Here is a 14,211-nt window from a genome sequence, read left to right on the forward strand (position 1 = left end):
ATTTTTTTAAAGCTGATATGCAAGCTCTTTGATGACTGTAAATGTTACATTTTTTCTAAATAAAATAATACCACGGATGTTGTCTTTGTTATATTACTTGCAGTAATTAGGTATATTATTGTTTTAATAGAGACTCAAATAAATAAGCACAACAAATATTTATTCTGCAAAGAGAAATTTAATATGGCTTTAAAAAGGCTTATTCCGCTTATTCGTATGGATTATAAAAATTCTTTAGTCAAGAGTAGAGAGTGATTTTATTGAGAAATGAATTAGGTTACTGCAGCTTTAAGACGTGAGAGAGAGATCGCTCTGTTCACGTGCACTGATGACAGGCTGCTGTGTGTGTGGGCGGCGGCTGAACGCAGACAAGCAGCTGTGAGGAAAATAAAAGTTTAAATGCTCAAAACTTTAAAACACATGCAAATAAGAAACTTTTGGCATGAGGATGCAATTGTCCGTGATAGATATGTGTTGTATACGCTGTTTGATGGAGATGTGAAGACGCCTCGTGCTGTTGACCGGAGCGCGTCCTCGACATAGAAAATACGCATATCTCTGTAAAGGCAAAGAGAGACATACAAATCTGCACGTCGCACATGGGCAACAGGTTGTAAAAATGCTCGCGCTACGTAAAAAATGTCTTTAATTGCAGCCACATTCAGGATCCTTTTGATGACAAAAGTAAACAGAAAGATCGGTTTATGAGATCGGCAGATTTAGCGAGCACCGATCGAATCATTTAATGCCATTATCGGCCGATACCGATCGGCGGACGATCGATCGGAGCATCCCTAAACGATATTACCGATATTATGTAGTAGCAACGATATTATCACCTGTCGGTTTTGCTTCAGGAGCGGATATTCCAAATATGGTAAGAAGTGTCACGTTTCCGTCACATAATCACAATCGGCCAATCAAAACGCATTGGGGTGCATTTCCCGAACCACGACGTAACTCACTGCTGAACCACCATAGTATGATACATAGTTGGAGAAACAAACTACCTTGTCAAGACCAAAAATGAAGTAACTTTGTTGTACATTCGTCGTTTGAACCATGGTTCAACAACATATGATGTCACCTGGGAGGTGGAGTACTAATTAATCTGTTTAAATTCATTTAATGGCAGATTATTGCTGTAAATAACTTAAACACTGCATCGAAAGACTGATTTTATTACTGTGATTTAGTTTTTTGTTGTTTTATTTCAAGATATTTAATTAATGCGGAAGTTCCCTCTTGCGTCACTTCTCCTAGGAATTCCCCAGGGTCTTAAAGCTCTTAGATCCATGCAAAGTTTTCAAATACAGCGCTTTAATTCTGTTTACAAACTTAAAGACGTAAGATAAAATTTGTATATACTATGTATTCATAAGCAATGGGTACATCGACACAAGCTGCCAGAAGGCAGGTGTACCAGGCTTCCCAGGATGCGTGGAACACTCCGCAGTCATATGGGATCAGATCCAAAGAGCAAAAAGAGACAAAGGTGACCTTCATGTGGTATGGCTGGATCTGGCCAATGCATACGGGTCCGTCCCCCACCAACTCATCGAGTATGCCTTGGATTTTTTCTACATCCCTGTCTGGATTCGTGACCTTGTGGCTAAGTACATGAAGATGTGCTGCACCCATCAGGACTTCACAACAGGCTGGCAAAAGCTGGAAGTGGGCATTGCCATGGGATGTTCAATCTCTCCCATCCTGTTTGTAGCAGCCTTTGAGATCATCCTGATTGGAGCAAGGGTGATGGTTGGAGGCATGAAGCTACCATCAGGCCAAAAGCTACCACCAGTGAGAGGCTATATGGATGACATTACCACCATACTATAGACAGCAACATGTACAAGAAGACTGCTGAAGAGGATTGACGAGCTTGTGGGGTGGGCGAGGATGAAGATCAAACCCTCCAAATCACGCAGCCTGTCCCTGAGGAAAGGGGTTAGAAGTGACCAGACTGTCTTTGTCGCAGATGGGGAAGAAATCCCCTTGCTGGCAAACCAGCCCGTTCGTAGCCTGGGCCGCACTTATACAGCAGACCTCTCTGATGCAATGCAAGCCTCCAACACATCCTGTCGGGCTGCAAGACGGCATTGTCTCAAGGCCGCTACAGGTGGCGACACGATCTTGTGTTGAACAAATTAGCAGAGGTGGCAGAGTCATGCAGACAGGAGGCCAATAGGAGACCTTCCGTGCCAACAAGTAGATCCATCCAGTTTGCAAGGGCCGGAGAAAGAATCAACCAACCTTACCAGAGAGCAACATTTGGAGTTCTCTTATCTGGCAGGCAGTGGAACATGAGGGTTGATCTGGGGAGGCAGCTCCAATTCCCCAGAGAGATCACAGAAACTTTGCTCCGGCCAGACCTCATCCTGTGGTCAGAGCCAACTAAAACTATCTTGTTGGTGGAGCTCACCGTCCCATGGGAGGAGGGAATGGAGGCTGCTAATGAGCGGAAACGTGCCAAGTATGCAGACCTGGTAGAAGACTGCAGAGAGGCTGGGTGGAAAGCCACCACGTATCCTGTTGAAGTGGGATGCAGGGGCTTTGTAGGGTCCTCAACGGTTCGCCTGCTCCGCGAGATGGGATGTACAGGAGCAGGGTGTCGAAAAGCCATTAAAGAACTGGCAGAGGAGGCAGAAAGGGGCAGCTTTTGGCTGTGGTTAAGGAGGAAGCATAGGAGTTGGGGGCCAAGTGACACCTAGGGCATCAGCAGGGGGTGGCAGGGAGTGATCCCTGCCATCGCTCCGCCACCAGGAGATGTACTGGGGTTAAAGGAGCGAAACATCCATGACTGGTGGTCCCCAGCTGATGACCTGTTTCATGCCCTAAAGAGGTGGAGCACAACTGCACAAAGGCACCGATGGAGGTGCGTCAGGCAGCAATGCCCAGCAGGTCGACCATCAGCCTGTATTTTGATAAGTGTATTTAGAAAGATGGATATAGAATACACTAAATGTTTTTTGCTTATTTTGTTCAAAAGCATGATCAACGTAAGTCAACATTAATAACAAGGAATGATGCTTCTAACCACAGGTGAAGAGCTGTCGTTCAAACCACACAAGTTTGCGATGCAGCTTGTGAATGTTTGTTAAACTATGGTTTCGGGAAACATCAAATTGTTGAACTTTGTCAGTAACCATGAAACTTAGGACAGTAGTTGGCTAGCGATGCTTTTGGGAAACGCACCCCTAAATGGCTGGCCAATTCAGCAACAATAATGTACGGTATTTGGAAAAGTATTTGTAAACCGTAAACCATGTAATCACATTGCATTACACCAAATACACAAAATAATGTTCTTTTTAGCAACGTCATATGTCTCCTTTAAGTGCTAGAAAGTTTTACAAGAAGTTCAAAATAACAAAATCAAAGAAAATAATTAACAATTAAAATTTCCAATCCTGCATGCTAATCTACAGTATGCTGCAAAGGCTATAATGTGAAACTACTCTTTCACATTATTGAAAATTGGATGAGGAATCTATGCCATGGTCATTATTATGCCACTCAGTCAATCAATAACCATGGTTATGAATATGCCAACCATTTAACTCATCAGATGAGATCAAATTAATTTAGTCTGATTAATCGACTGCGTGGTCGCAAATGAGCCAATTGTCTCATTCATTTTCACGCACTGAAAAGCCCGTCTCTCTATTTGTCCTTGTGCTCATCAGAGCAGGTGAACGGGGCTGCTGTAACATACACCAGTTATCCATGTCCAATCTCTCAGACAGAAGCTTGTATTTCGCCCTTGGCCACAGCGAGTCAAAATCTGCTCCATCAATTATTTACTGAGGGCCCTTTATCTCTCTCACACTTGGCTTGTACTAAAGACTTTCTGCTTGCAATAATATGAAATAGAGTTGTCTTGCATTTGTCAACTTTGTTGTCCAAAAGCTGTATATTAAGCTAGTGGGTTTGCCTTATTAGCATAATATTATTGTTGGAAAAGCGTGTCATGTCTATTCTGTTTTTTAGTCAAACATTTACACGAAGTTATTTAAATGAGTGTCTTTATTTGCTCTTGAGGCTCATATCTGCGTATGAGTATATTGTTCAGAACATTTGCTATGGGATTTCTTTGTATCCTAACTGTAAGGGATCTGTCGTCTTTGGGCACTTTTCCATTGCATAGTACCCCACAGTTTAGGTCGGGTCAGCTCACCCCATTTTTGGCTTGGAGTTTAATAACACTTTGGAGTGGGAGGGATTATAGGCGTGTCGTTATATTTGCACTGCCTACTGTACTGCTGCTATACGTTCCCATACATTAATTTATTTCTCAGTCTGCCACAAAATTTTGAGCACCACAAATAGATGTTTGCACATCGCGTTTATCACTACCTCTGTCCCACATGACAGTTTATTTATGGATTTAAGCATATATGCAGACGTGCGCATCACGAATGTGCCGCCACAAACTGCAAGTCTGAAAAAACACTGGTATGGTGTTCCTGATTCTCAACCTGTGGATGTTTAGGAAGTTTAGGAACTTACAGTACAGCAAAGCACAGATGACAACAGGTTTAGTCGAGACAGCGCAAGCTAGCACGAAGGTAAAGCTAATCTTTTACATTATAGCGATGACGCTGGTAGTGATGATTCTCTCAGACCAATCAGTGATCTACAGTGTTTTCGCGTCACGTTTTGGTATCAGCGCGGTTTGCTTGGACCCCAACCAAGGTGGTACTAAGGTGGTACACTGCACCCAGTGGAAAAGCCCCCAAAATTAGCTGACCCGACCCAAACCGTGGGGTACTATGCAATGAAAAAGCGCCATAAATTTTAAGTGAATTTTAAGCTTGCCTGTTCAAAACAACATCAATATTAGGATATTATGGTGTTTATAGAGTTGTTGCCAAATCAACAGAGCCCAATTCTCCACTTTTCCATGTATGCCTATACTTCAGTGAACAATTTGTTCTGTTTATTCGTTCAAATCTTAAAGTCTGGTTTGTTCAAATTTCTAACTCTCCTTAATTCTTGTCTTAACAAGCAACACTAAAAATGAAAAGCAGAAGATGTAAAAAAAATCTTTGTTGTACTTAAATTTTAATCAACTTGAATTTACTATTCATTTCAACTTTCGTGACTAATGAGGATTTTGGATATTTCAACGTTATTTTTTAAAATTTTTAGCAACTCTTTACTAATCGAGAACATTGAAATTAAATGTAATATCAGGTTGATTAAACTTAAAGAATCCATTCAGCCAATCTCCGGGTCTGGCAGTACCACTTTTAGCATAGCTTAGCACAATCCATTGAATCAGATTAGACCATTTAGCATCACACTCAAAAATAACCAATGATATTACGCATAGCCAAAAATAGTCCCCTTAGTAACTTTCAATAGCAGGGGACTATTTTTGGGCACTGTGTAATATCATTGCACCTCCTGCCGCCATGTTACAGCAGCACTGATTATTACGCCAGAATAAGAGTATAGTTCCTAGCCATATCGGCCTAGAAAATCGCAACTTTTAATTTCCTGTCGGTCTTAGTACACTATGTAACTACAGAAGTGTCAAGTTTTAAATAGGAAAAATACTCTTTGGTTACTTTTAAGTAGGGATGCACCAAATCCAGATTTTTTAAGTTCGGCCGAATCCCGAATCCACCGTTTAAGATTCGGCCGAATCCGAATACCAAATCCTACTCGCATCCTTATTCCAACACAGTAAAACACATTAATTAAGTAAAAAACGTCCACAGCAGTGTATTTTTCATTTTATTTAATTTTAACTGCACATTATGCCAGGATGACAAGTTGGAAAAACTATTTTGACAATTACCATAAGCCTATGCATAATGAAAGCGATGCGTTGCAACACGCTCGTTTTTCCAATAAGCAAGCAGCTCCGCGCTGAAAACTATATTTAACTTTGAGTGAGAAGCTCCGCTCGTCAATGTCAGTCTTCACACGGCCGTCCAATTACAGTGGAGGAGGGGCGGGACATTACCACAGCAACCAACCGGCTCACAGCTGAAGCATCACAGCTAAGCGCTCGGCTGAAAAACAGCTGGCATTTGGGGTCCTCAAGGCGTTTTCAGCGGTGTTTAAAAGTTTTGGTGTGTCCAGCTGACCGAAAGAAAAAGCTCATCTCCACGTCAGCACCCGATGTGCGTAATCAACGGCTGCGTGACGTCGACCAGCGTAGCACAAGCCTAGGGTTCGGTTCGGTGGAAAAAAAATCTAGGATTCGGCCGAACCCGAACCCCGCCAAAAAGCCCAGTATTCGGCCGAATCCGAAACCGAATCCTGGATTCGGTGCATCCCTACTTTTAAGCCCAATGCTAATTGTCTAATCCAGGGATGGGGAACTTCAGTCCTGGAGGGCCGGTGTCCTGCAGAGTTTAGCTCCAACTTGCCTCAGCACACCTGCCTAAAAGTTTCTAGACCTTAATTGGCTGCTTCAGGTGTGTTTAATTATGGTTGCAGCTAAACTCTGCAGGACACCAGCCCTCCAGGACCGAAGTTTCCCATCCCTGGTGTAATCAGATTCAATTAATTATGCTAAGCTATGCTAAATGTGGCAGCGCCAGCCCCGGAGATCGGCCGAATGGACCCCAAAACAGTAAAAATCAAACGTTGAACTCTAGGGGAGCTGGAAAATGGCATATTTTCAAAAAAAGTGGAGTGTCCCTTTAAGCGCAACAAGGAATTTTTACAGTGTGGTACTGTAATAGAACTGTATTCAACAATTCATTTATTTAATAAGGGCTATTTGGTTTTATAAACTGAAGTGAAAATGCACTTGGAATCATTCGGGTTTTTAATCTTTTTCTCATCTCTTTCAGAATGCTGAGGGAGCTTCGCTTGCCAGGCCTACAGTCTCTCCTGGCTGTGTGTCTGTTCGTCACACTTGAACATGGTAAGTCATTGTCTCCTAAAAGATTCATAGATTGTCATATTTTCATATATTTGTGGGAAGCAATACAATACGGTGGTGTGAACAAGGGAATTTCTGGTTCAAATCAGAACCAGAGGAAATTTTTCATCCAGAACGTTTCATGTTATCCACGGCTCCCTTCCGGCTCGCTCAACGTACCCTGCCAGAGGAGCTTGTTGATTATAAAAACACCCTGCGCTCTGGCTTCCTTCTGTGCCCTGTTCTCCTCCCGTCCTTTCATCTTCTGGTAATTACCGTAGCACACCTTTGCCTGGCCAGGCGCTGATGAGCCTTTTTGAACATGGGTGATAAATCCACTCAGCTGGATTTTACCTTCTGCTGCTTCCATCTGCAGTAAATAGAGAGTTCATGAAGAACACTTTTATCTGCAGAAAGCCTCATTTCCTCACACCGCCACCTAAAGACTCGTCATCAGTCACTCTAATGCCCGTAATGGCACTCAGCAGCAGCGATATTGGGCTCACGCTCCCGTGCGAACGTGCTCGCTAAGCCGTGAACGAGGAAGACATTGACGCAAAGCCTTAGCTGCGCAGAGACTCCCGCTCGATGCCGTGTGACAATGCAATGAATCCTACGCTGTCACATGCATGTCACACATTGCCCAAAACCATGCTAACTCATTTCTTTGTAGATCCAAGTAGCTGCGTGGATTCTCAAAGCAAAGAACGTAGATACTCTCTACTGTGCAAAACCAGGTCCCAAGTCACAACCTTGGCAGCCGACTGTTTTTCCGACTAGGCCTGCTTTTTATCAGACCACTGCAGGGTTGCAAACCGGCCTGTGGTCCCTGACCCGCCTGCTGCCATTTTCAACAATTGCCTGGAATACACCGCAGAGTTTTTCTTAGCATTGACAGCTCCTCAGCGGTGAGTGAGATACGGGCAGATTGCATGCACAGCCTGCTGCGCATAATCTGCATACAGATTTGCTTCACTGAAGTCTCTCCATCAAAACCGCTTCCTTTGCCCCAAGGGATGCACACCGTATAAATAAAGCCCAAAGTGCAATTAATATAATACAATTAATATAATAAAGCCAGATTTAATGTGTGTGCACCCAGAATAAAGAAAGGAGCACAGTCTCTTGCACAGGCGTTGAATGGGTTTTAATGGACTCATGGTTAATAGAGTATATTTTGTAGGTGTAGACTTATGCATGAGAGCTTTTATTACATTTTCAACTGCCCACCTGTTTAGTGAATGAAATAGGGAAGTTGGTGAAGGGGCGGAGAGGATGTAGGAGGGGGTATTTTGTTTGTTTGTTGGGTGCAATTGCAGTGTTGTTTCACTAGCACAGTTAAGCCTCTGGACTCGAGTATCTTTGCATATGGGTGTGTTTTCATAATAGAGAGGAAGGATAGAAAAACAGAAAGATATTGAGCGCAGACACCCTGGGCTTGGTTAATATTCATGGGGCTGTGAATACCAAAGGAAACCTCTGGGGGTTTCCAGGGGAGGGCATCTCATGCGAGACGGTTTGAAAATGGGAATGTCATTACAAAAGCCTGCATGCATCTGCTACCTAAAGCACACCTGTTCATTTTTAATCCAGTGATTTCTCCTATATAGTTTGTAGCAGCACAGGAGGAAGCTTAAGCGGGTATCAAACTTGGTGGGAACAAAACAAACAGCCGTTTTTACCGTTTTTCTTTCTTTATTCAATGGAGACAACGCACGTGCGGATTTGTCTCGAGGCTATCGACTGAGATGAAAGTTTTTCAGAAATGCTTTGGATGTGCGGACGCGTGATATTTATGAGCTCAGTGGGCGCGGGCTTCCGTGCAATTAGACACCACATGACTGGAAGAGGCACAGTATAGCCCTGTGGTTAAGGTACTGTATGAAAGGGCCGGGGTAAAATAAATACTGCTGTTACATTTTGAAAAGCAAATTGACAAACGTGCCATGTGGTAGCCTGTAAATATTTGTCCACCACAAACTATGGAGAAATTGCAATAGACAGATCTGTGTCACGCATCTGAACTGTGTACAAGAAATGTATTTTTCAAGAAATATAGTTTTAAGCTTTGTTTGTTTTTTACCACTAGGAATGTCAATTTATGCAATTTCCCATATTCGATGATCGTTTAAGTCGATCAATCAATCAATCAAATATTCGTGAACTGTAATGTGGCATTCACACCAGACGCAAAAGAGGCGGCAAGCGCAAGTGATTTACATGTTAAGTCAATGCAAAGACGCGAATAGGCATCCTGCGGCGCAGCGCGAATGGCGTAAGTTGAAAAATCTAAACTTTGGTAGATATTCGCACTGCGTTAAAGCAACACTAAAGAGTTTTTGCTCTTTGCTCCCCCTACAGGTTGGAAGCTGAACTGTCCATTACTACTGGTGTAAATAATTTAGCCTACTTCAGCAAAGCTGGCTCTGATTGGATTGTAACTTGCCGCAAAGCAAGTTTTTGTAGTTTTCACTCGAACTACAGGACCGCGAGCCGGAAACTTCTTTAGTGCGGTTTTGGTAAATAGAGGGCTGCAAAGCGAATGTGAAAGTGCCGTTCACCCTGTTTCGAGTGGATGATGACTGAAACGTTTTTGGAAACGTTATTTTAAAGTAATAAAAACTCTTTGGTGTTGCTTTAACCAATCAGATGCTTGCTCTAGTAGTGACTTGATTACAGGGAGCGAGCGGAGTCGCAAAAGCCCCTCCCATGAAGCGAATTCCCGCTTGAATGTCTCGAAAGACTATAATTTCATGCTCGAATGAAGTGAGTAAACTCAAAATGTTCAAGCATCTAACTACGCGCGAACAGCGTGTTTTTGCCGCCTCTACCGCGACTGGTGTGAACGCACAGTAATAGTGCACTAAGCTTTTACTGCAGTGGCATATAGGCAATGACATGAAAGTGTGCGTGAATGGCAATCAAAATGCCGGCTTCCTTACGCAAATTAAAAGATTTTACATGGGATTGCAAAATGAGTCAATGTAGTTGGAATTTTGATAAAATCATCAATTTAAACGTATCTCGTAATGAAATATAATGACTTTTACTAGTCACAGTGTATAACTCCGCCTCACATGCGCACTTTGGCAACAGACGCATGTAACATTAAATCCATGCGTCCATGTCAGAATAAAGGTTTCATTATCATCAAGTGTTATTTTTTCTAGTTGTTCACCTCGCTTTCCGAGTCGTTGATACACTGTTTGTTGTAATTATATCCAAGAAGCATATGAAGCTTATTTTTTTCCCCTATTGTACAGTATGTGTTTTGCACAGGTGCCATACACATGTGCATGACCTTGCTTTTTCGATTATCGTTGTCAAGTTTTAGCGATTTTATTATTATCGTCAATTAATCCCTAGTTACCACTGTAATACTTAAACGATCCTTAGGGGAAGTAGTTAACATTTTGCAAAACCTTATAATAATCACAATCACTCCCTCTTTGCATACAATGTTATAAATAGAGGGGTCTGAAAGTGTGAAGAATAATATTAATTTAATGAATAATATCACTGGAATAATACATTGTCAGGAAAGTAATAAACAAAACCGCTTATATGTCATTAAATTTCTTAACTGGTATTTTATGTCAGAATAATTAATATTTTGTTGTTATAGCTTATGAAATGGCTGTTGACAAAGCGCTGTTTATCTATGCTTTTACTCACGCATTACTGTATCAAATTGTGATAGCTCGCGGAGATAATAAATAATTCATTAATATCCACAGACATTTATTTAGATGTTTTTAGCAAAATAATGTTTATCTGGTAAATGGAACTTAGGGTAAATCTTGTTAAAAGTTAACTACATGCGGTGGCTGTTCTTCAGCCTTCAACACAGTGAGTGAACAGCAAAATTAATGTGATTTTACAAGGCTACTAATAAGAAAAAATAACAACAGAAAAACTAATTTAATTCAGCATTTATAATTCCACCAAGTATCATTCATGGCTGTTTTATTCATGCAAAACTACATCGTTATTGGGAAAGGATTTGATGGATCAGTTTAACTTACGTGACTCGTCTCTATTTCTTAGCCAAGCTGCATACATTGCATATCAGGCATTTATAACACATCTCATCTGTGCATTAATGTCTGTTATGTTGAATAAAGGGATTAATTAAAGCAAAGTAAGTATACTCAAAGTCCTTTTAATGAAGTCGCGTTACTCCGCCGTCATATTTGCTGTACAAGCTGCTGTTGTTGTTATGGTGCATTCACACCAGCCGCGGTAGAGGAGGCAAAAACGCAGTATTCGCGTGTAGTTGGATGCTTGAACATTTGAGTTTACTTGCTTCATTCTTGCGTGAAAGCCGCACGTGAAGTTCTAGTCATTCAAGACATTCACGAGCTTTCTATAATCACGTCACTACTACAGCAATGTCCTGATTGGTTAACGCCGTGCGGAAATCCATCGAAGTTCAGATTTTTGAACTTGCGCCTTTCTCGTGGCAACGCTCAATTCGCGCGGAACGCGTCATTCGCGCCACAGGATGCCTTATCGCGTCTTTGCATTGACTTAACATGTAAATCACTCACGCTTGCCGCCTCTACCGCGTCTGGTGCGAACCCTGCATTAGCCCTCTCCTCAGATGCTGTGGCATCTAACACGCAATTCTCAAAACGGCCACAAGATGGTGGCGTTTATCGGTCAATTCGATATTACAAAACCGATATCCGATAATGGAAATCGCTTAAATATTGGGGAAAATATTGGAAAACAGATATATCGGTCAATCTCTAGTCATGATGACTGATTTGGAAACTTTTTCGCAATCATTGCGCAATTAAATTACTAAGCATGCTATGGATGGTTTCATCGGACGCACGTGCGTCTGAGCGGAATAAAATTTCCAGTCTCTCTTTGTGTAATGGTTTGAATAGTTGCTAAAATAAACTCTGGAACAAATACCTTGTCGAAAAAAATACATGTTTTGGTTTCCTAAAGACATGGGAAGACTGCGATCATGGATTAAAGCTATTTAAAGGGAGGTTTGGCAGCCGATCTGTAGTTAAGATTGTATACATTATATATACACAAGTAAACTAAAATAAACTCAAAATAAATCTCAGTAGTAACTGAGTTATGATTTGGCAAAGCTTCATAGACAAATCATTTCCAAAGGGGGGTCACCAACGGACGTCTCTCAAATGCCTCTTTGTCCAATTGGATAGACCTAAAACCAATCAGAGAGATAAAGGAGATGACGTATGCAGTTATATCAGACTTTTGCCAGATCCAGTCGGTAAAACAGCGATAACATCTTTTTTAGATATGAAGGCTTCGAGTGTTGTTCTTTGCTCGTGTTTTAACGAAAAAGAAAAGCTTAAATCGCTTAAAACAGACGCGATAGCTGATTCAAACGAGTGATGTTGCTCTCGCGGAACTTTGACTTCATCCGGCTGTCGGTTCCTATTATTATTATTTCTGATCGGCATTAGAAATGGGCTTGAATGGCCTCTTTGCCAGACTACTTTCAGAGCAAATCTAAATTTGCTGGAAGTTGTCTGGATTTTTTCCAGGCTACAAATAAACTACTCTAAAAGGACTCTGTTGTTATTTATTCATTGCAGAGTTTACTGGAAGTTACGTGTTTTCCACGAAAGCCGTTTGTTTATGTTGTTACTGCTGAAACCGTCTATTGGCTGATATTATAGCCATAAAAGTAAACGATAGTCTACATTCGCAGGACCACCAGTAGCACCATGTTATTAAATTTCCTGCCTTTTTTGCCTGTGTTTATTGTCTTGGAGTACAACACATTAATTGCGATGTTCCTTACTGTCGGCGGTAACTTAATAAAACCCTAAAAAAATTACTGTCGCAGGCAACGAATGAAATAACTACAGAAGGCAAGGTTATTTTCAGCATAACCCTGGCCGGCAATCGATTAGTTATTTCTTGGCTGTTGGGTAATTGAAGACAATAGGGGCCACTGTCAGCAAGCAGCCAATTACATTAACCTGCACTGAAAGAAAGGCGGAAGACAAAGCATCATTGTATATGCATGCTGTTGCCTTGTATTTCATGTTCTGGGTAGATAAAGGCTTCTGACAGAACCTAATGCATTTCATGTGTTCAAAAGGGATGACAAATACATGCAAACGATTATAATACAATAACCCAAAGTGGATAAGGAGGAAAAAACGTTTGGGCTTTTTCTATTTTTCTTTCAACGGGTGTATTTGTATTGCGTTTTTGTCATTTATTGTTTGTGCCGTATGAGCATTAAATCTCTGGCTAGTACATCTCCATCACCCCTATAGCCCCCTTTTTTTTTTACCTGATCTCAGCTGGAAGGCTAAAGATTAGAAACAACAGCAGATTTACAAACAAAAGGGTAATCTCTAGGGGGTTATGCTTGTAAAAACATTTCCATCTAAATGCAGATTTGCTATATCTTATACGATTCCATGCTTCATACGTTCATTATTTAACCACGTGGGACCGAAGCAATTTTTAGCCACGGCTCTGATTCGTAATTAGTTTTTTCAGAAGGTATCCGCAATTGATTTCTTTCTGTTTAATCTGGTAAATTGGACCAAGCTTAAAAAACGATTGGAGAAATACGTAACAGTTTTGCACAGTTGGGTTTTACTATATCTGGAAAGGAGCCTAACTCACCACATATCTGTTTGAATGCGTTTGAGCAAGCGGTTAAAAATGCAATAAACATTGCTGAGCTGTTTGCATGCGGGTTTGTGTTGAAGATTCGGGTCAACAGAGTCATACTCGGCAGCCTTGCAAATCAAGAAGGACTGCTTACATTCTACTCAAGCATAAATTCAGACAACAGGAAGTCATTTCAGTGCCTTTCCATTATCGTGAGCATCACTTCCCTGGAGACGGGTGAAATGAAAGTGTGGGCTTTCTTTCTTTGTATTTGTGACAAGATCTGCTGGAAAAATGGAGGAGTCTGTTCCCTCACAGCTCAGTTCTGTTTCACAACACTAATGCAAATCAGTTTCGTTCTCTCTCACCTTTTGGAGCACCATGCGTGTTTTAGTGTGCATGTAATATAGCATCTGTTTTGGTGCAATCAATTAAGTTATTGTCATCAGGGACCAACATTAATACCTCACCTCAATGTAGAACCCCCGCAGCTCATTCAGGATCAGTCTAACCTTTAGATCGCACCGAAATCGAATCATTCCCCTCGACCGAACGATTTGCTGCACGACATGTTTGTGAAGATGGCGTGTCGTGATTGAACAAGAAAATTGCACCTCCATTTACCCCTCGCGTCGATGTTGTCAAGCACTCGCTGTAGCTTTTTCACCTATGTACAGTCTATTTTTTAGCGAGGACAAGAGATA

The 14,211-nt window shown here is 41.5% G+C and overlaps 1 protein-coding gene across 2 annotated transcripts in view; it reads left to right on the forward strand.

Moving 5' to 3' along the window:
- Positions 1-14,211, forward strand: part of ncanb (neurocan b) — a 229,684-nt gene that overhangs the window by 83,793 nt on the left and 131,680 nt on the right. For both annotated transcript variants that reach the window (XM_055218762.2, XM_055218761.2), the window contains exon 2: positions 6,813-6,886. In XM_055218762.2, the coding sequence (XP_055074737.2) occupies positions 6,814-6,886 (73 nt within the window). In that variant the 5' untranslated portion in view covers position 6,813. The remainder of the gene's footprint in view (positions 1-6,812; positions 6,887-14,211) is intronic.

This window comes from Misgurnus anguillicaudatus, chromosome 23 (assembly GCF_027580225.2).
Source record: "Misgurnus anguillicaudatus chromosome 23, ASM2758022v2, whole genome shotgun sequence".
In the NCBI taxonomy this organism is placed as follows: Eukaryota; Metazoa; Chordata; class Actinopteri; order Cypriniformes; family Cobitidae; genus Misgurnus; species Misgurnus anguillicaudatus.